The 21212-nt window shown below is 49.3% G+C and overlaps 1 protein-coding gene across 2 annotated transcripts in view; it reads left to right on the plus strand.

The window, feature by feature from the left end:
- The window catches only part of SLC22A23 (solute carrier family 22 member 23), a 181943-nt gene extending 162616 nt beyond the window's left edge, over nucleotides 1-19327 (plus strand). The window contains exons 7-11 of one of the 2 annotated variants that reach the window (XM_019419876.2): nucleotides 105-337; nucleotides 1995-2027; nucleotides 2160-2183; nucleotides 3259-3382; nucleotides 14836-19327. In XM_019419876.2, coding sequence (XP_019275421.1) covers nucleotides 105-337; nucleotides 1995-2027; nucleotides 2160-2183; nucleotides 3259-3382; nucleotides 14836-15193 — 772 coding nt within the window. In that variant the 3' untranslated portion in view covers nucleotides 15194-19327. The remainder of the gene's footprint in view (nucleotides 1-104; nucleotides 338-1994; nucleotides 2028-2159; nucleotides 2184-3258; nucleotides 3383-14835) is intronic. The other variant, XM_019419877.2, reaches the window with a different exon arrangement.
- The last annotated feature ends 1885 nt before the right edge of the window (nucleotides 19328-21212 follow it).

The raw sequence follows: 21212 nt of genomic DNA on the forward strand, positions 1-21212 counted from the left end.
GTTCTCTGTGATGTGTTGAGCTGCATGTCTGTTTCCTGGTCACTGAGCCCTCCTGTCCTTGTACGCCTGCACACCGCCCCCCTCGGCGTGTGCGTCTCCCACAGGCTGACGGGGTACGGGATCCACCACTGCTTTGCAAGGAGCATGATGGGCCACGAGGTGAAGGTGCCGCTCCTCGAGAACTTCTATGCCGACTACTACACCGTGGCCAGCATCGCCCTGGCGTCCTGCCTGGCTATGTGCGTGGTGGTCAGGTTCCTGGGGCGCAGGGGAGGGCTGCTGCTCTTCATGATCCTCACCGCCCTGGCCTCGCTCCTGCAGCTTGGGCTGCTCAACTGTGAGTGGGGGTTGGGGGTGCGGATGGGCCACGGGGGCAGAGCCTGGGGGAGGGGAGCTGGCCTGTGACCAAAGGGTGTTCAGCAGAGCTGGGGGAGACTTTAGGAAGTTTTCTGTGACCCAAGCTATTATTCCAAAGCCAACAGCTTGAGGGAAGTACCTTGGGAAGGACAGGTTTTAACTGGAATATCCATGGTGACTGTCCCTGAGTGCACTGTGCCTTTCCCCCTCCTGCCCCAGCCCAGCCCCCGGGCTGCCACTTGGAGCCTTCCTTCCTGGGTTCACCACAATTCCCTGCACGTGAGGCCTTCCCAGTCCTGGTGGACATGACTTCACTGACGGCCAGACTGTTTCTTTGTGACACATCACATGACCAGAAGAACAAAGCACTCTTTCATGGGAAACAAGGGGGACATTTGGACACCCCTACATCGGGACACTGCTTGTCAGCAGATGTTCCCAAGTTTACCAGCTTGCGTTTGGGCCAAAGAATTCCTCAGTAAATGTTAAAAATAATTTAAATGAAAATGAGGGAATCCATGTAGCGCCTCCAGCTGTGGGAGGCGTACTTGGTACAGCTCCTCGTGCATGGAAAAGGCACCAGGCATCTCTCTCTGACCTGCCCAGAGCGAGACACAAAAGAGCCGGGCAGCCGAGCCTGCTCTGAGCAGGCGCGGTCCTCCTGGGACAGGCTGGGACACTGCAGGAAACAGATGCCACCGATCATCCCCCAGCTTCACAAGGAGAGCCAGGAATCAGACTCACGACTGTCCAGGTGCAGTGGAACTTCAGGGAAAACAGCCTTCACGTCATCCACGCTGCGAGAGTCTGTATCCAGAACAGACGGAAAAACTCCACACTTTCTCAACCTCATTGTGCAAACCGGATTAAAGAGCAGCTACTTGCAAACCCAGGAGCCCTTTCTCTAATTTGGTCACATCCTCATGCACTCCGTATCTTAATGGGAGACTGGTCTTATTGTCAGCTGTGACCAATAAGGAAATGGAGAAGTGGCAACTGGCTCCTGACCATCCCATCCCCTTGTGCAAGCTCATGAGCTTTGGGTGACAGCAGCAGCCCCTGGGAGTGTCACAGAGGCCCTCTTTGTCCCTGAGCAGGAATGTCCCAGGCACTCCTTGCACACAAGTAACTATGAGCATCAGGGCTCGGAGCTCGCAGAAATGCCGCCTGACGGGTCTGCCCCCGCAGAACTTGCTGCTTCCTTGAGCACAGACCAGCAGTGACTCTGGGATAATTTTTTTCACAATGAAGTTAACCCTTTGGCTTGAGGTCTAGAAGGTGTGCTAGAGTCTCTGTTCTGAAGAGTTCCATTTTCTCCCCACACTTGGAGTCCAGAACGGTTTTAGCCCTCTCCCCTCCAAACAAAACGAGTTTTGTTTAGTCAGGTGCTAATCCCAGTGTCCAGGGACTCTGTTAGCCCCAGGTCTCCGTGTCCCTCTAGCACTTGGCCCCTCCATGGGTGTTGGTTCTGCTCCCCAAGTGGGCCTGGAGGGCTGGCAGTGGGGCCAACCCAGATGTGGAGGGGAGTTGGCTTAGAAACTGGTCCCATGGAAAAGCACAGTGACAGCTTTGTACCTAACATGCTTTCTCTCTCCCCTCTTTACCCACCTTCTTCACCTTCGTCTGCATGGGCCCAGTGATTGGGAAATACAGCCAGCATCCAGACTCAGGTGAGCCCCAAATGCCTGTGCTGTGCACATCACCATTTTTTATTGCACCCAAATACACGTTTTCATAAAGACTCACAGACCTGTGGTTTCCCTTCCCTCTCTCTTTCTCCTCCTCTCTTCCTACCCTTCAAGAGTTGCAGCTGAAGTTGGCCGTAGGTTGGACACTATAAGCATACATTTGTATTCTCTACTCCCTCTTGCCTCTAGAAAGAGCACCTCGTTTCCCCGTTTGCGCCCGGCTTGCACGCATGGCCTCATGTCTTCCGCCGGCATGGGCGGTCAGCGCAGGGCACCCTGGTGCCGACGCAGTGCCACGGGCTATCTTTCGGACAGTGCCTGGGTGACATCAGAGAACCCCAGGGAGCATTGGAGGCCTGGCTGACTGTGCTGCCTGGGGAAGCTGCTATCCCCCTTTGTGAATCGTGAAAGCTCGCTGCTCTTGGCCATGGGGATGGCAGAGCTGGTGTCCCGCATCTTGCTGGTCACACACGCCTGGCCTGACCCGAGCCCATGCTGCCAGGGCTTTCTGCAGCGGGCTCCCTGAGTTCGTAATGCAGCCTTGCAGGGAACTGAGCTGTGCCCCACGTGTATGACCCCAACAGCATGCCAATGCCCTGTGCTAGATGATGCGTGGGTGTGTGGTCAGACTCTGGTGCCATTTGCAAATGCCTGGATGGGTTAAGTCTGACCCTCTGGGCTGTAAATTCTTCTGTTTGGGCTATTTGAGTTTTTATTCCCTTAAATCCAGCCTAGTAAACCCTGTCCTGTGTACTGGACAGGTCAGCCCTGAGGCCAGAATAGCAGAGACCTTCTTTCTCTGAAAGCTGGGATAGAAGGGGTGTTGCTAGAGCACCAGGGAGACCAGCCTTCCCCTCTTTACCCACCTTCCCTCCTGCCAGGCCCGGCTTGTGGCCTAAGGAACTCTGGCAGAGTCCGTGTGAGCTCTAGCATTTGAGGCCCACAGGAAATCACGGGAACCCCAACAAAGTCTCCACCAAGAGCGTCTGACCTCTTACACCTGACGTGCTCCTCGGTCTCCAGAGGGAACTGAGTGCCCTAGTCTGCACTTCTACTCGGGAAGGAGGAAGACCCTTCCTGTGGTCCCAGGCCTTCCTCCCACCCCTGTCCCACTGCTGTCTCTGCACCCCTCCCCCACCCCCTGCCTGCCGTGCCAGCCTCCTTTTCCCTTCCCTCCTGCCCCCCTCACTGTCTCCCTCTGATTCTCCTTCAGGTATGAGTGATAGTGTCAAGGACAAATTCTCCATCACGTTTTCCATCGTGGGCATGTTCGCCTCCCACGCGGTGGGAAGCCTCAGCGTGTTCTTCTGTGCAGAGATCACCCCCACAGTAATTAGGTACGTAATGGGAGGTGCCCCCCCAGGGCATCTTCTTCCTAGGACTCCGGAGAGGGCGGGAGGTTTAGCAAGGCTTGTGTGGAACGAACCAGCATCAGCTTTGTCCCACCCTGGCCTCCGGATGAGGGCGTGGCTTGTGTGCTGGACCTGTCAGGGCTTCCGATGGGGAAATTTGCCCTGACTCTGAGGCAACTGAGAGTCAGCCGAGAACTTGACCCTGGGGTCCATCCAGGCAAGGAGCCTGAGGAACAGGGAGCAGGGACCTTTTCAGGGTATAGGAAGCTCGTGCTTAGCTACTTTTGTTTTAGTTCACAAGGTAAGGTTTGATCCTTTCTCGTGCTATGCCCACATAGTGGTACATGGATGCTCCATGATGCTATTAAGATCACAGCATAATAAAAGAGTTTCCCTTCATTTAAAAGGGCATCACTAAACTACAGAGTCGTGTCATTTTCCTGGTAATTACTGTTTGTGACTTATGGAAGAGCTCATCTTGATTTACATCACACTGAACTTTGCATGGGAATATCATTAGCATGTTTAACACACATGCTTTTTAAAAAATATGAATTGTGAATAAATCAGGCAGTTACTCAGCCATGAATTAAAATGCAGAAGTCAGCTTGATGCCACCCATCCACCCTTACTTGCCCACATGAGCAAACAAGTGGAGCCCAGTACAATTCAAGGCAGGACTTGTGCAGACTAATCATTTTAGCCCCTCGGGTGCTGCATGGGGCTCTGGGAGCAGACAGGCAGGTTCATGGACTTTCTTCCTACATTTCCACGAGTCATGCTGACCAGAGAAATTTCACATGACCTCATTTTGCTTCATTCTCCTGGATTATTACAATACATGCCAAGGAACTGTATATTTAAGAAAAAAGCAATTAAATGCCAAGTAATTCATCCTGTTCCAACCCTCTGCTAAGCCAAAGTGAAGAGCCTAAAGCTTATTTCATGCTAGAGGTTGCAAAATGCCTTAGGCGGACAGCATCTCCCTCAGTGTCCTTTCTTTACCTAAATTCCCTTACTTTACGAAAGAATGCAGCAAAGAGGGTTCTTTCATTAGTGCCCAAGTCAAGGTTGGACCTTCTGGCTTTCCAGCTGGCCTCCCCGCAGATTTGTGTGATTATGTATCGTTCTCTGGGAGCAGCCAGCTACCCCTGAACTCTGGGAGTTGATAGACCTCATTAGTCATTGTTAGATTTTGCTTAACAAGCTAAACTGAAGGAAATACAGTATCCTTTTCCTCTTTGATGCAAACCTGGAAAGATTATTTGGGAATACAAATTCAACAAATATGTTCTTAGATTCGGCTTGCCAAGATGACAAACTGGAAAAAATATTTGACCTTTGGTGATCTTTTTGTACTTGCCGAGGATGAAAGGAAATCAAGTACAAAGGGGGTCTCGGGCCAGGAGGGAAGAGTTGCTGGTGTCATTCCCTTACCCTTCCCTTCAGAGTCTCTTTCTTGCAAATACACTCAGGGACAATTCCCATGGAGTCCCTGGACAATAATTGGCCTCCCTCCCCTCCCCCCACTTTACAAAGATAAATCCAAGATAAACTAGGATGAGCGGCTTGAGGTGTGTGAGCTTCGTTTGTTTGTTTGTTTGTTTTTTTCTTTTTTTCATTGAAGTGTCATTGATATCCAGTGTTATATTAGTTTCATTTTTCTTCATACTAAACTAACCTTTTTTTTACAAGGCTGTTATGAAAAACATACCTTCTGAACCAGGACAGTAGCCAAGGTTAAGATGCCAGGATTAACTAACTAGAAGCAAATAGGAGGATAAGAACTTTTTTTGAACAAAGGCTTGTGGAAATCCATTGTCCAAGAATGACGGAGACTCAGGGCACCTCTTGCTTTTTTGGCTCAGGTCACAATCTCCGGGCCTTGGGATCAATCCCCACCTTGGGCTCCGTACTGAGCATGGAGCCTGCTTAAGATTCTCTCTCTCTCCCTCTGCCCTTCTCCCCCACTCAAGAAGTCTCTCTTTCATTCCCTCTAAAATAATTTTTTTTCGTTTTAAATTAAAAAAATTGACAGAGACTCACTAGAATCTAATGAACTGATTAATACCATTGTTTCATGAGACTCCATCCAGACTTTATATTACAGAGAAGCACTTCCCTCCGACCCAAGCGTGGTCCACATGCTGTTCATTTATCATCAGCTGATGCAACAAGTTCTTGGATTCTCTTCCAAAGGCTTCAGGAGTTACGTGCCTCTGCAGGCAGACAGGGACGAGAGAGAGAGAGAGAGAGACAGAGAGAGAGGGAGAATGAGAGGGAGAGCAAGCGAGAGAGGGGAAGACCTGTCTGCAGCACCCTCTCCCCTTTGGCTTGGTGAGAAGTGGCCAGGGGCCCTGGTTGGTCTACAAGCAGTTGGTGGCTTTTTTGTGCAAGATCATCTTTTCCATGCAGTGTCCATCTGGAAGCTGCAGGTGGGAGCCCCTGAGGCCTTTGCTGTCTTGCTCACCCCTCACAAAAGGGATCAGTTAATAGAGGAGGCAGGCACTGGTGATAACAGGCCCATTTCATTTTCCAACAATTCCACACAGATTCCTCAGAGCCCCTGGGCCTTGGCTGTTAATTCTCTGTTCTGTCTGAGCTTACCTAATCCTTCCTAGTGTCTTCTCCTGCTTTCCTCCCCTCCAGGCTATCTCACCCCTTTCTTCTAGAAACTTCTTTCTTGGAACTTGCCTTCTTGGAGACCTTCCTTCTGAGTAACTCCTCCCTACGCCCACGTCAGGATTAAGAACCTGGGCCCTGATGTCCTCCTCTCTAAAGTGCCTCAAGGACAGAGATGGCCTATGTGTAATGTGACATCTGGAGTCTGTTTAACCTTTCTAAAGATTTGTGTCTTACATAATCTACATACATACGTATATTACAAATGCTGAGGACCAAGGAGCCAAGGCACACTGGCTAGTTCAAGAGCAGGGTGAGAACAACCAAAGTGCAGAGGATGTGGCCTAGAGCCTCAGACTCGCATCTCCAGCACGAGGAAGGAGTGACATGGAACTGTGTGTGATCCCAAGGGCTGCTTTTCTGGGTGGCCTTAGGCAAGTCCCTCTGCCAGCCTTCATTCATCTCTTTTGCCCTAACATGAAACTCGTTATGACCGCCTTATTATTTGGCGGGGATGCTGAGGGGAAAAAGGATATGTAGAAAGGATCCAGCCTCAGCAGATGACAGTTGATATTATTAATTATTCCTACCTGAATGTTGTTGGCAGTTATATTTATTTCTGTAAGAATTGGCACAAATTTTTGTTTATCCTTGACTTACAGAAATAGAGTAAAGACAAACTAAGTAATATAAAAGAGGAAGTGAAAACTGGGAGGTTTGTTCTGTTTAAATGCAAGATGCTGGGATTCCAGTGTTTAAAAGCATAATTTCAAGATTCTAGAATTCTTAATTTAAGCTTGCTACTTCTAACAGTTGGCCTGTGTATTACTCTTTATATCTTTAATTTAGATACTATTACTAGTAAAATAAAAGCCACTGGATATTAAAATGTTTCTGCTTCTAAAGCACGGGGAGGCAAAATTTGCCCCCTGGTTCTCTTTTAACTGTAAATTGAGGTGGCCGCCTGCTGTGATATTTAAACATGGGCATATGCTGCCCTCTAGTGCCAATCGAAAGAAAAGCAAAAAATGCACAAAGTCAGCATTTAGAAGAGGAAAATTAACGTAATGTTAATAATGACCCCATTCTCTAAACTGAGATTTCAGAAGAACAACACCAAGCCAAAAATGGTACACCAAATTCTTCCAAAAGCGTCCCTCACCTTCCTGTGTAATTTCAAAGTATCCTTGATAGAAAACCAAATAGCAAATTGCTTTCATGGAAAAAATATATAAAGATATACTGCATATTATATATGCACGTGGACTGCACCTTATATATACACACACATATGTAGATACTTTTCTTAAATGAGCTGTCTAATCCTACCATAAATCAAATATATATGGCAGGATTTATTAACATTAATATTACATATTTTTATATTATGAAGTAAGACTTTCATCCCATGCCAACTTCTCTAACGGTGAATCTGTGAACCCCCTTCCTTGTGGGCCTGTGTCCTCTACCCTCCTGTATATAAACTCGTGTGGACTTCATTTGCACTAAGCAAGTTAAGTCTCTCTCACTGCTAGTCAGTGCCATCCACACTTAACGACAAGAAGGTCGGGCAGAAACCCAGAAGGTTTCAGAGAAAATGATGTCTCACTGGTATTAACAGCCCCAAGGAAACACACCCATTACCCCCAGCATCCAGTATGTCCCTTGCAGCATCCTGTGGCTTCCAGAGTGGCCAGAATTATCAAAAAGACTGAGTGGCTATTTTGGGTGTTCATATTATCCATCTTACAGATGGTTTTACTCACATCACCCTTCATAATGGCTGTCTATATTTAACCTACCCCATTCATTTGGGTGAGCTGACCTTCCTACCTAGGAAGCCAGTATAGTCCACAAGCATCCAATATTTATTAGGCATAAATAATACGTGCCAGTTGGTATTCTAGAAAATAATCCTTGCCCTTGACAAGCTCATAGACTAAATGAAGATGGTGGGCATATGAGGAAATACTAACAAAAAGGTACAGAGTGTCTTTAAAAAGTGGTCTGGGACTCTGCCTGGGAAGGAGGTTGATATCTGGGAGATCCTCCCCTCTCCAAAATATTGCGATTCCTTATTTGTGTCCCCAACAAGGGGACAGTAGCACAATTGCCCAGTAGCAACATTGCCCAGTAGCACAATGGTGTGACTATTCCTACAGTACATCCGGTCTCTCTCCCTTGGTGAAAGGCTTTCTTTTTTTTTTTTTTTTAATGTCTGTTTATTTTTGAGAAATGGAGAGAAAGAGAAAGCAGGGGAGGGACAAAGAGAGGGGAGACAGAGGATCCAAAGCAGGCTCTGTGCTGACAAGAGAGTCAGATGTGGGGTTCAAACTCACGAACCCACAAACCGTGTGATCATGACCTGTGCCAAAGTTGGATGCTTAGCCAACAGAGCCACCCAGGTGCCTCTGGTGGTGGAAGAGTTTCTAACTGGTGACACATCACAGCCTGGTGAGAGCAGGCTGTCTATTTTCTTCCATAGCTAAGGCTAGGAAACTCCATCACTCACTGAGTGTATTAGTTATCTATTGCTGTGTAACATTACCCCCCAGAACTTAGTGGCTTAAAACAACACAGGCTTGCTGTCTCACAGTTTCCGTGGGCAGGAGTCAGCAAGGCCTAGCTGTATCCTCTGCTTCAGGATCTCCCACAGGCTGCAGTGGACCAGGGTAGGATCAGTCTTCAAGCTCATTCAGTAATGGGTAGATCTCTTAGTCTGTTGGGTCTGCTAGAACAGAATACCACAGACTGAGTGGCTTATAAACAACAGTAATTTATTTCTTACAGTTTTAGAGGCTGGAAGTCCAAGATCAAGGTGTCAGCAGATTTGGTGTTTAGTCTGATTCCTGGTTCACTGATGGCCATCTTCCCCCTGTGTCCTCACATGGGAGAGAGGTGAGGGAGCTCTCTGGAGCCGCTTTTCTAAGGGCACTAATACCATTCATGAGTGCCCCACCCTCATGACCTAATCAGCTCCCAAAGGCCCCCTCCTAATACCATCACAATGGGGGTTAGGAATTGGGGGGTATAGACATTCAGACCATAACAGCAGGATTCAGTTCCTCTCTGGCTATTGGACCAAGAGCCTCAGTTCTCTGCTGGCTGGAGGTCACCTTAGCCTTGCTGCCTGGAGTGTAGCAGCATAATAGCTTGTTTCATCAAAGCCAGCAAGAGAATCTACTAGAAGTAAGTCTTTCATAACCTAATCACAGAAGGAACATCACATTACCTTTGCCATATTTCACTGGTGAAAAGTTACTGGGTCCAGCTCACACTCAAGGTACAAGGGTATGAATGCTTGGGAGGTGCGAATCATTGGAGCCACTTTAGAAATCTGACTGCCATGCAGAGGGATACCAAACTGAGTTCACCTGGTTCCTGCCCCTGAAAACCACTAATGTCTGTTAGAGACACAGACACAAACACAAAGGAGTCTTTGGGCTCTGTAAGGTGCACCGAGGGGAGGGAGGACGGGGCAGCTGGGCCAGAGCACTTTTTCGGCTTGGTCAGTCTGCGCTCTGGAAACTGCCGGGACTGTGATTTGCAGAGAGACGGTGGCCCGGGAGGAGGGATGTGTGTATCCGAAGGAGAGGCAGGAGGGAGCGAGCGTTCATTCCGAAGGAGCAGGGAGCCTGAGCAGGGGTCCCTGGGAGGAAGAGGGTGGGTGGGTTTGAGGCAGCTTCAAGAGGCGTCCTTTGCAGGGTGTGGGTGGGAGGCCAGGGGGAGAAGGAAGAGGAAGGACCAAAGTGGCACCGGCATCCTCTGCCACCTGTGGGTCTCATCCCTGGAGGCTCCGGTGGACCCATGAGAAGGGCTCATGCTGTCTTCATCCCATCAGTTCTTGAACTTGCTCAGCCCCAGCTGGGCCCCTGCCGTCAGGCTTCTCCCCAGCACTTGCGGGACAGACACCACCACCCGAGACCAACCCACCGATCTCCCGGTCTTCCCTTCACTTCCTGCTCTGTGTCACTTGTTGAATATTAACGCAGCAAGAAAGAAGTTAGAAATACACCAATATTTCTGCTTTGTGAGGAGAAGGGAGAAGGAGCTTAGACAGCTGGGAATCAAAACAGCCAACGTGTACTCAGCACGTCCTGTCCCAGCAGTAGGGACACAGTGCCCCAGCTTTGCCAATGCATGACTTCTTGTCCCCGTTTCAGATCCTCCCTGAGGCTCACAGAGGTGAGGCTGCTCATGACAGAGCCAGAATTCTTACCCGGGCCCACCGGCTCCCAACCTGTGCTCTTAAATCAGTGCATCTCCAGCCTGGGGAGCAAGAAAGGTCTGTTCGGCAGCTGCTCTGGACTGGCCCGTGCGTGTGGGCCAGGCGGCTGCCCGTCCTCACAACCTCTACCTGAACAAACCCCAGTGAGCCTCTCTGTGCCAGGCCCAGGGACCGCAGGGGACGAGACTTGTCTCCTTCCAGAGCAACGGATGGGGAGACCATTTCCAGCTGGGGAACAAGCAGAACTGAGCAGAGCAGAGGCGAGAGCCTCACAGAGGGAGTGGGGTCTGGGGAGCCAAGGAGTTCAGGGATTGGGGTGCAGGGCCAGGGGTCGGCCAGAGGCCAGCGAGCGTATTCTAGAAAAGTCACTTGTCAGCAGTGAGGAAAGAACCCGAGGGAATAGGAGGAGGACACAAGATATGCCAGTTAGGGGGGTGTGACCCAGACAGGCTGAACTTGGCCATGGGGCTTGGCCATGGGTTGGACAGAAGAGGCTGGGAAAGGGAACAGACTCCCAGGCTCCGGCTCTGTCCTGGGGGCCGTGTGCTTGGTGAGCCGGCAAGCGGTGTCACCCCACCCCCACCTTGGCCTCAGCACAAGGGACATGAGGAAACCCCTCCCGCGTGTGAAGGTATAAGACCGCTGCTCATTTGGGGCTGAGAGAAGGGAAGGGAGCAGTGTCTTCTCTTGTTATGAAACATGACAAAATGGGGAAGGGAGACTCACCCACTGTCCCACCCAAGCACAGGATTGTCATTCTTCTGTTCCATTCTTTGTTAACGTGTTTCTTTACTTTTCTTTTTCTCTTTTTAAAAAAATTTTTTAACATTTATTTATTTTTGAGAAAGAGAGAGAGTGCAAGCAGAAAAGGGGCAGAGAGAGGAGAGGGGGACACAGAATCCGAAGCAGGCTCAGTGCTGACAGCAGACAGCCCAACGCGGGGTTGGAAACCATGAACCCTGAGATCATGACCTGAGCCAAAGTCAGATGCTTAACCAACTATGCCACCCAGGTGCCCCAAAAAGTGTTTCTTTTCTGTGCTCCTTCCTGTCTTGGCCGTAGAGTTCTGATATGTCTGCTTTAAGGTAGCACTTAGGTACAACTGTCAACCTGGAGAGCCCCAAGGCGCCTGCCCTCCCTGTCGGAGTCCCCCTTGTTCCTGTCACTCCTGCGCATCCAAGACTGGCCAGCAGGACAGGAGGAGCTCGTCCCACTCACTGTTGACAGCAAAGGCTCCAGGGAGAAGGAACCGGCTGCTCAGACACCCGAGCCTGAGCAGGGATGACAGAGAGGGGCAGCCACTGGAAGCTTTGGGGGTTTGTGTCTGCAGGAGGACCCAGTCCCCACAGCTGGAATAATTTGGGGTGTTTTTTAACAGCTTTATTGAGGTATAATTTACATACCATATAATCCGTCCATTTTAAATCTACAATTCAATGATCTTAGTGCAGTCGCCACCATAAACCCAGTTATAGAACATTTCCATCACCTCCAAAAGTTGTCTCCTGGCCCTTTGCAGTCCGTCTCTGTCCCCACTCCCAGCCCGACAATCACTCATCTTTCTGTCTTGCAGATTTGCACCCCCCTTGCCTTTTCTGGTATTTCATAAATGGAATCACACAATCAGTATATTTTTGAAACTCACGCATGAGCACCTGTTGCACCTCACCCCCTTTCTTCCTGCCGAATACTGTTCCGTTGTGCATGGCGTGCCTTTTTTTGTTTATCCAGTCACCTGTGGACGGACATCGGGATTCTTTCTGGTTTTTGGCTATGATGAATAATGCTGCAGCGAACCTTCGCTTCTAGGTTTTTGGGTGGTCTATGTTTTCATGTCTCATAAGAGTGGAATTGCTGGGTCATACAAAAGTTTATATTTAATTTTTTCACCAACTGCCAAACTTTTCCACAGCCGCCACCCTCCTTCCTCGCAGTAGGGTTTGTGGGTCTCATCCTCTCCTCAGCCTTGCCAACACAGGTTACTCTCTGCCTTTTAGATTCCTGCCGTCCTAGTGCGTGTCGGTGAGGCGGTGTCTCATTGGGGTGGGGATATCCATGTCTCTAATGGCCAGGGATACCATACACCTGCTTGTGGGCTCCAGGTGTTTTATAGTTTGTACAGTTTCTCTGGAGAAATGTCTGTTCAGATCTGTGCCTCATTTATTACATTGGGTGTCTTCACACTAACAGTTCTTTATATATTCTGGATACAAGTCCTTTATCAGACATGCTCAGTAACCGTGTTCTCCCAGGCCGTGGCTTCCATTTTCATTTTCTTGAGAGTGTCTCTTGAAGGGCAGAAGTTTTTTATTGTGATGAAGTCCTATTGATCATTTTCTCTTCTAGATCCTGCTTCTGATTTCACATGTAATCTTTGCCGCATCTAAGATCACAACAAGCTTCCCTTATATTTTCTTCTTAAAATTGTTGTAGGGTTGGGGCACCTGGGTGGCTCAGTCGGTTAAGCATCCGACCTCAGCTCAGGTCGTGATCTCACAGCTCGTGGGTTCAAGCCCTGCATCAGGCTCTGTGCTGACAGCTCAGAGCCTGGATCCTGCTTCCAATTCTGTGTCTCCCTCTCTCTCTGACCCTCCCCTGCTCATACTGTCTATCTCTGTCTCAAAAATAAACATTAAAAAAAAGTGTTCTAGGGTTAGCGCTTATACTCGAGTCCTCAAATCCATTCTTTGTTAACTTTTATGCGTGATATTACATAAACGCCCAACTTTGTTCTTTTGCATGTGGATTTCCAGTTGTCCCAGAACCATTGTTGAAAAGACTCTCCTTTCTCCATTGAATTTGCCTCTGTCAAAAATCGGTTGACTGTAAATGTAAGAGTTTTTTCTTCTGAACTCTCAGTTGTTCCATTGATCTATCGACACACCAATAAATACCACACTGCCTTTATTACTAGAGCTTTATCCTAAGTCCTAAAATTGGGAAGGTAAGCCCTTGAATTTTGTTACGTTTCAAAATCATTTTGGTTCTTCTGGGTCCTTTACATTCCCATATAAATCTTGGGATCAGATTATCTTTTTCTGGAAAAAAAAAAAGTCATCTGGGAAGTTGATAGGGGTTGTGTTGCATCTATACATTCCTTCTAAGATGGAAGAATTGCCATCTTGACAGTATTGAGTCCTCCAAACCATGAACATGGAATGTCTCTTCATTTATTATATATTTTTAATCTTTTCTCAGCAATGATTTATAGATTTCGGTATACAAGTATTGCAATTTTTTTGTTTTTATTTCTAAGTATTTATTCTTTTGATGTTGCTATAACTGGAATTTTCTTAATTTCATTTTCAGCTTCTTTGTTGCTAGCATGTAGACGTACAGTTGACTTTCGCACATTGGTTTTGTGTCTCATCCCCTTGTATGTCAGTACTTTTGTGAGTTAGAGCCACCTGTAGTGCCAACCAAGAGAATCAGAGGCTCCTCCGAGAGCCTGCTGCAGGGGCCTTCTGCCCAAGCACATCCAAGAATAAAGGTCATTTTACTAAAGGGTGGTGCATAAGCTCTTAAGCAACTCCAGTGAAAGTTCTTCCTTTTTAAAACAACTGAAATCCACATTCCTGTACCCTCTGCCCACTGGTCTGGGTCTGCTCTCTGAGACGACCCCTTCCTTGAGACAAGACTGCATCCATCAGGCCCCTTCATTGTAGCTCCAGTGCAGAGACCAGACAGCCCTCCCTGGCCTATTCATTGCAGGGCCCAGTGGGGCCACGACTTCCTGTCACCTGAATGTCATGGTCCCCTTTACTGCAGCCTGGCCCTGCACTGCTTTCTCAGTGGCCACATGATACCTTATCCCCCAAAATATGCTTTTATGTCAAAGGAGAGATGTTGGAGCTTTGACGGATTTTAATGTTGCATATCTACTAATCTCTCTAGAACTTTTGGTAGGTTCCCTCAAATGGCAGAGGAACGGAGATAAATGGCACTCACTCTAGGCTTACATTTAGGACTTTCTGAGCTCAGTGCTGCTGTGAATTTCTCTCAATCACAGTGTAAGGTTCCTGGTATAGTAGCTCCCCAAGCTGGGAATGATGGTATGGTGTGCAACAATAAATAACGACTCACGGTGAGAAAAATTATTGTCCTTCAAAGTATCTCCCAGTCTCTCTAGTTATGGCCAGAGAAAATCTGTTAGTGCTGGTATGTCTATATTACTCTCTTTAACCTCTGTTAATCCACCCCCACCCCTACTCCCCAGTTTCTAAATGAAGAGCAAACCTTGGGAAAGAGCATAATTTAATAACACTTTGTTTTTCATTGCATATCATTTATGGCAAGTGGTACTGGTTTTCCATTTACAGTAGTGTTGTGAAATTGCCTTTCAAAATAAAGTAAAACAACTTGCGCTGGTGAGAAAAAGTATTCTCTAGAGGTGGTACAAAGCCAGCCAAGGCGAAGGTGGTTTGGGATATCCATCATGTGGGATACACTGGGGTGGTGCCATGAACTTGCTCCGTGATCCTGCCCAAGCGTGTCCCCTCCCTCCGCCACCCCCCACAGAGTTGCCGTGCCCTTCCATGGCAGGGTGTGACTGTGGACACTGACCGTGTGTGCTCGTGCCCTCCTGCAGGTGCGGCGGGCTGGGGCTGGTGCTGGCCAGCGCGGGCTTCGGCATGCTGACGGCACCCATCATCGATCTGCACAACCAGAAAGGCTACTTCCTGCACCACATCATTTTTGCCTGCTGCACGCTCATCTGCATCATCTGCATCCTCCTGCTGCCTGAGAGCAGGAACCAGAGCCTGCCCGAGAACATCTCCAATGGGGAGCACTACACACGGCAGCCGCTCCTGCCGCACAAGAAGGGGGAGCAGCCCCTCCTGCTCACCAACGCCGAGCTCAAGGACTACTCTGGCCTCCACGACGCGGCCACCGCGGGGGATGGGCTGCCGGAGAATGCCACGGCCAACGGCATGAAGTCCATGTAGCTCTCAGCATGGCCTTCCCTGAAGGGGGGCGCTGTGGGCTCCAAGGGTTTGGGGCTGTTTGGGCACAGGTTTACAGACCAGGGACCGAACACGTGGCTGGGGGCAGGGAAACCCTAATTCTCCTGCTGATGCCACAGATGATAAGACTGTCAACTGGTGTGGGGAAACTCTGTCTTTCCAAGACTCTAAGGACCGTGTTTGAAGAAGCAGACTCTTTGGAAATAACCCTTTGGACTTTCTTTTCTGCCATGAAATGTTTGTATTTATTTTGGTCATTTTTACAAGAAGCACTTTATTCCCTTTTCCTCTGATCTCGAAACGGAACCACCTCCTTCGGAAGAGGGACACGGCCACCAAGGAGGACGCTGTAGGCAACCAGCGCAGCGGTCCTGGAGGTTACACACCATCCTTGCCCAGCACCCCACAGAGGAGCCAGGGGTCGCTCCCTCTGGGCCCGCTCCCCCCAAGGCCGCCTGCCTGTGTGCAGACTGACCGGTCGTGGAGCATCTCCATGACCACATTGTAGACAGAGTGAAATGTAAATGATTAGGTTTTTGCTAGAGAGTCTGTGTATGGTTTTTAAAGGGTTTTTGTGTGTGTGTGTTTGTGAGGTAAGAGCTTCTGTTCCATGTGTTGGGGGAAAGCAGCTCCCAGATGTCATTAAAACCAGCTTAGTCTTTCCTTCAGGATCATCCTTTCGTACTTGACGCTGGAAGGTGTCTGGGGAAAAGTTTGGACATTTCACCAGAAATCCTAAACAATGAGTGGTACTACGGCCACAGTTCGCTGACGCAGGCTTGCCTGGCCGAGCTCACGACGAGCAACGGTGTGGAGACGTGAGACATGTTAACATGATCAGGAATCCTTCCCGGGTTTGGCTCCACCAGGAAAGCGCCCCGTTCACACTCAGCTTCTTGGCCAGTGCAACTTGAAAACATGGCTACTCTCTGAACTGAAAACCACTAGGGACATAACTGAAACAGACGCCTGAGGCAAACCCACAGGAGCGAGGGGTGCTCTCCCAGACACAGCCCGTCACCCACATCTCGAGCACACACCACCGCATAGAGATCACCAGCCCGGACGACTGTCAGCTCTCACTGACCTCACGCTGAGAGACTGCGAAGCCTGTGGGAGCCGCTGCCCCCTCCAGCCTGCCTTTGCCTGCTTCCTGCTTCCTGTCACTTCCGTCAGCACAGAGGGGGGCTTAGGGCGAGGAGTGGGAATCTCACAGGTGAGTCCACCTGACCTCCAGCCTCTTTAAAGCATCAAGACCAGTGGAGAGAAAGCAATAACTCACCAAAGTTCAACACCCATCCCCGATAGCCAAGGGTTTTCATTGTGTTCCTCATTTTTGTCCCAGACAGTGAAGGCTTCTTCCTGCCTTTTCCAGGTCAGGCTTTCTCCGCCTGTCTGGGGGTACTTCAGAGGAACCTTGGAGGGCCTCCTCAAGGACACCCAGGGGGCCACTAAGAAACAACACTGGAGCAGGCAGGCACTGCCTTGTAGCAACGCAGGCACCCGATTTTTTGGACAGCCTGGGTTCTTTCTAGAATTGTCCACCTCTGCACTCTGTGACATATGTCTTTGCTGTGAGCTGTGTTCTTCCAGGGAACTTGTGGCCTCGAGTCTGTGAAGCAACTAGGTGACTTCCAGCTGACAGCTACTAGAACTCAAAAGGGCCAGAAAAGAGATTGCTATAACTTCCCCTTCTCCCTTTCCAGCTTTCCACCTGGCCTATTCTCAGTCCACCCACCTCTCTCCTCCAAAACTGCTAGACCCCAGTAGGAGCCCTCGGATGTGATAAAAACATTGCTGGGGAGGTGAGCAGACTTGCAGGCATGCGTGATTCCAGGGAGTCAACTGCACTGTGTCTGACTCATCACTAGTGCCTGGGGTGTCCAGCCTGCCTGCAAAGGAGGCCACCTGGGAAGCAGGCTGCCTGGGAAGGAAAGCCATCTGGGAAGGAGGCTGCCTGGGAAGGAGGCCATCTGGGAAGGAAGGCCACCTGGATGGAGGCCGCCTGGGATGGAGGCCGCCTGGGAAGGAGGCCACCTGGGAAGAAGGCTGCCTGGGAAGGAGGCCGCCTGGGAAGGAGGCCATCTGGGAAGGAAGGCCTCCTGGGAAGGAAGCCACCTGGGAAGGAGGGCCTCCTGGGAAGGAAGGGCGCCTAGCAGTCTCTCCCCATTTCTACCTGCTCTGAGCCCAGCTCACCCAGGCCTTCCTTCATGTCGGTTAAGTCACTTTTGTTCCATGTTTCAATGTTAGTCTGCATTCACCTTAATTTAAAAAGAACTTTCTTTACATCTGTGCAGCCTTCACGTGCCAAACTTGTGACATACCTTTTGCCTTTTTTAGAGTACTTGCTACAAAGCCACCTGGCAGCAAGACCCATTAAGTCCAGGCAGCAGTCAGGCCACAGGGCAGCTGGGGAGGCGGGAAGGAGCCAGTGAGGTCCCTGGGGCTGCTCCTGGCCGGGTACATGTCTGCATCCCTCACCCCAGCCCCGGGACACCTTGCAGTGCTGGGACAGCCCCCTTGCTGTCCTGCAGGACTCGAGCGTGTTCTCTCGCTGGTCACGTAGACCTTCTGTAAGAAATGTACTGAAGCTGTCATGTGCTGCCAGTAATCTCTATCCAGGAAGGCAGAGGCGAGGCACAGCACAAAGTCCTGTTCCTTGGTCTCTGAGCTCCATCTGACGTGACAACTACAAAAACTAGTCCAGCAGAGACAGCACTGTCGCTTCAGCGATCAGGACTAACTCATCATCCACTAGAAGAGAAGCTAGCGTGAGGACTGGGCTCTTGGGACCAAAGTCTGGCAGATGTGAAGGAGGCTGTCTTGCCAACAATCAGTGAGGTCTCAGCAAAGAGGTCCCACAGCTCTTCTCTCCCAGCAGCCTCAGGGTCGGGCTGAGCTCCTGTCCTGTTGCTGGTTCAGCTTAGGGATTTCTGAAGCTCTTGAGGAATGCCTTTACGAAACGGAGCCAAAGCAGAAAAGCTTCCGTGTGGGCTGAGCACTGGGAAATCCCGTACCAAGTGAGCAAGGCAGCAGGGGGCCCACCGGAGCCTGATCCATCTCTGCATGGGTGGGGGCCGAGGCCACCAGCTCCCTGGCACCTGTCAGTAGTGTTTGGACTCCTCGGTCCTGTTTCCTTCGTCGTTAGTGAGGAAACACTTCTCAGGCACCTGCTATTCAAGTCCGCCCTCCCCACCACCTCCACCACCCCCACCCCCCACTGCCTGGGGAGACATCCCAGGGTACGTGCTCCAGCTCTCCTCCTCCTCTGCCACCCACTCGTGCATCCTGCTATCCTATCAGGGAGCTGTGATCCCCTTTCAATAAAAGTTATGCACAAATGTGAACACTTGAGACAGGGCTGGATATTTCATTTTGTTCTTTTCCAGAAGTCAACAAGAACACCACATGCACTAAATATTAGCACCAAGACAAATAGGAAACAGTTTTAAATGCTTTGTTTTCTAAAAGAGTATAATCACTTTCAACTAGGGAAAAGGGGCTGGTAAGTTGGTTTCGCCACAGAACAGAAAGAGAGCAAAAATAAACCTCGTAAAGGAAGTAATTGCACTCAAACATTACCACTTCCTAGAGCCAAACAAGAAATGACTGAAGTGCCATTAAATGAATCGTGTGACCATCGCATCGCCCAGCCCCTAGGTGGCGCGCAGGTGCACGCACATGCTGGGGGAGCCCACACTTCAACTCTTTTAAAGGACACCTCACTTTAATGTATTGTGTGTTTTGGAAAAGCAGTACAGTGTGTTATGTCTAGTGGGGAATACTTCCCTCTGTCCTTCCTGCAACCCCAACATTTGAGGTTTCTCTGTAAGAACCGTGTTACTGTACATGTCGACCGGGATTACTCTGGAGGTGCTCATTCATAGCACAAGCCTAAATCGGGTTCTGAACTGTCGTTCAAAGCTAAACGTCTGCATGATGTCACATCTGTTGTACCTTTGGGGAAAATTTGTATGTAAATGTACAGAAATAAAAATGTTGCCCCATTAACAAATTTCCACTGGAATGTCTTCCCTACCTCATCTGATGGTATCCAATGAAGGGCATTTCATAACCATTGACTACAAAGTAATAAAAACTCTACCTGTTTATGCAGCTCTCACTGTCCCTACTTCAGCGCCTCTGTAAACCGAGTCTTTACTCTCACCCTGAGGGGACAGCGGGTGGCCTCTTACCTCGCTTGCAGGGTCCTAGTCTTAAAAGGCAGGCAGAAGCAGAGATTGGAGTAAACACAAACTGTTCACTTAGTGATATTCTCAAACCACCTGAGAAACGGGAGCCATCAGGAAATTGGAGAGTTCTTTTCTCTTGTGTGTCGATGTCCTATTCTGTGGCCTGACAGTCCCTAGAGAGGTCAAGAAATGACTCTCTTACACTGTGATTCTGGGAGGAAAGACTGATAACCCAAAACTCTCTTTAATGTAGTATTTTTTAACAAGAAAACACTATTTCTTTAATAAAGTATTTATACCAAACTCTTCTCTCCATATCCCTGATTTTGTGTTACTTACTCTTCTTAGAGAGGGGCCCACTGTGCTTGCAACCTACCATGTGGCCGAGGCCTTTGACATTAGCACAGGAAGTCTGCAAAGGAGGCAAGTGTCTTAAACCCCAGATCGGCTCCTCTCAAGTGCCTTTATGTCCTGGCCAGAGTGTACCCACCCCTGGTTGCCTACTAGCTCAGTACGAGACTTTTGCCACTGCATGAAACATGTTACAGGGCCCTCAACTATCTGCCTCTAGCAACAAAAGGGGTCCACATGGACCCTGAAGATTAGAAAATCCTTTGCCAGGGGTCCTCAACCCTGCCTCTGCAGAGCAACATTGTGGGGAGCTTTCCAACTCCACCAAAACCTGGGTGCAGGCCATCTGAACCTCTGGGGAAAGGTCAGGCGTGGGCAATCTGTGAAGGCCACCCCCAGGGATTCAGATGTGAAGCTGGGGTTAGAAGCCACTGACCCATGAAATACTGGCTTTTAGAAAAGAGTGTGAAAGAAAATGTGTAGTGTGGGAAACTAGAAAGTCCGGAATCCACTACACATGGCAGGCAGGAAAGGGCTACAGATCGAAGGTCGCCAAAGCAGGTTCTTAGGACTTGGGAGAAAAGAAAGTGATAGCAAGAAGAGCAAGGAGGAACTAAAGCATTTGGATCCATAAAAATTAAGTGGATAAATACAATAACCGACATCTGAATTGTGAGGGCACTCACAGAGTCTGCAAAACATGTAGGTGTACTTAATGCTAACAACAACCCAGTCAAGGCAGAGATTATTCTTGATTTACAGGTGAGGAAACAGGGCCCAGAGAAGTTAGAACTTCACCCAGTCCATAAATCCAGTGAGCAGTGTGAGGCAGGACTGGACCCAGGCCCAAGGGAGAACACGGCAGGAGGAGCCATGATGGGAAAAGGCTCAGCCAGAATGGGACAGGAAGAACATAATGTGAAGCACAAAGACTTATTACCTTAATTCTAATTGGGAAGGTACACAGCAGGGTCATAACTAATTTACCTCCTTCCTAAATTATCAGTTCCAACAAAAATCCCTTTTTTATTTTAAAAAAAATTTTTTAACATTTATTCATTTTTGAGAGATGGAAAGAGACAGAGCATGAGTGGGGGAGGGGCAGAGAGAGAGAGAGGGAGACACAGAATCCGAAGCAAGCTCCAGGCTCTGAGCTGTCAGCACAGAGCATGATGTGGGGCTCGATCCTACGGACCGTGAGATCATGACCTGAGCCGAAGTTGGACACTTAACCAACTGAGCCACCCAGGCGCCCCAAAATCCCATTTTTTACCCCAGCTCCCTAGTACTGACCGGTCACAAGGGGAACCCCACCTGCCCATTTTGCTTTTCTCCTCCCCCAAGCTGATCAATTGTAGCCTTTGGCCCAGAAGCTGGTGAGGGGAAGAAGGAAAGTTAGGAAGATTAACCCTTTAAAAACAAAACGTCAACACATACATGAACCTAATGACAAACAG

The sequence above is a fragment of the Panthera pardus genome, unplaced genomic scaffold, assembly GCF_024362965.1.
Source record: "Panthera pardus isolate Hobbes unplaced genomic scaffold, ASM2436296v1 HiC_scaffold_17, whole genome shotgun sequence".
NCBI lineage: Eukaryota > Metazoa > Chordata > Mammalia > Carnivora > Felidae > Panthera > Panthera pardus.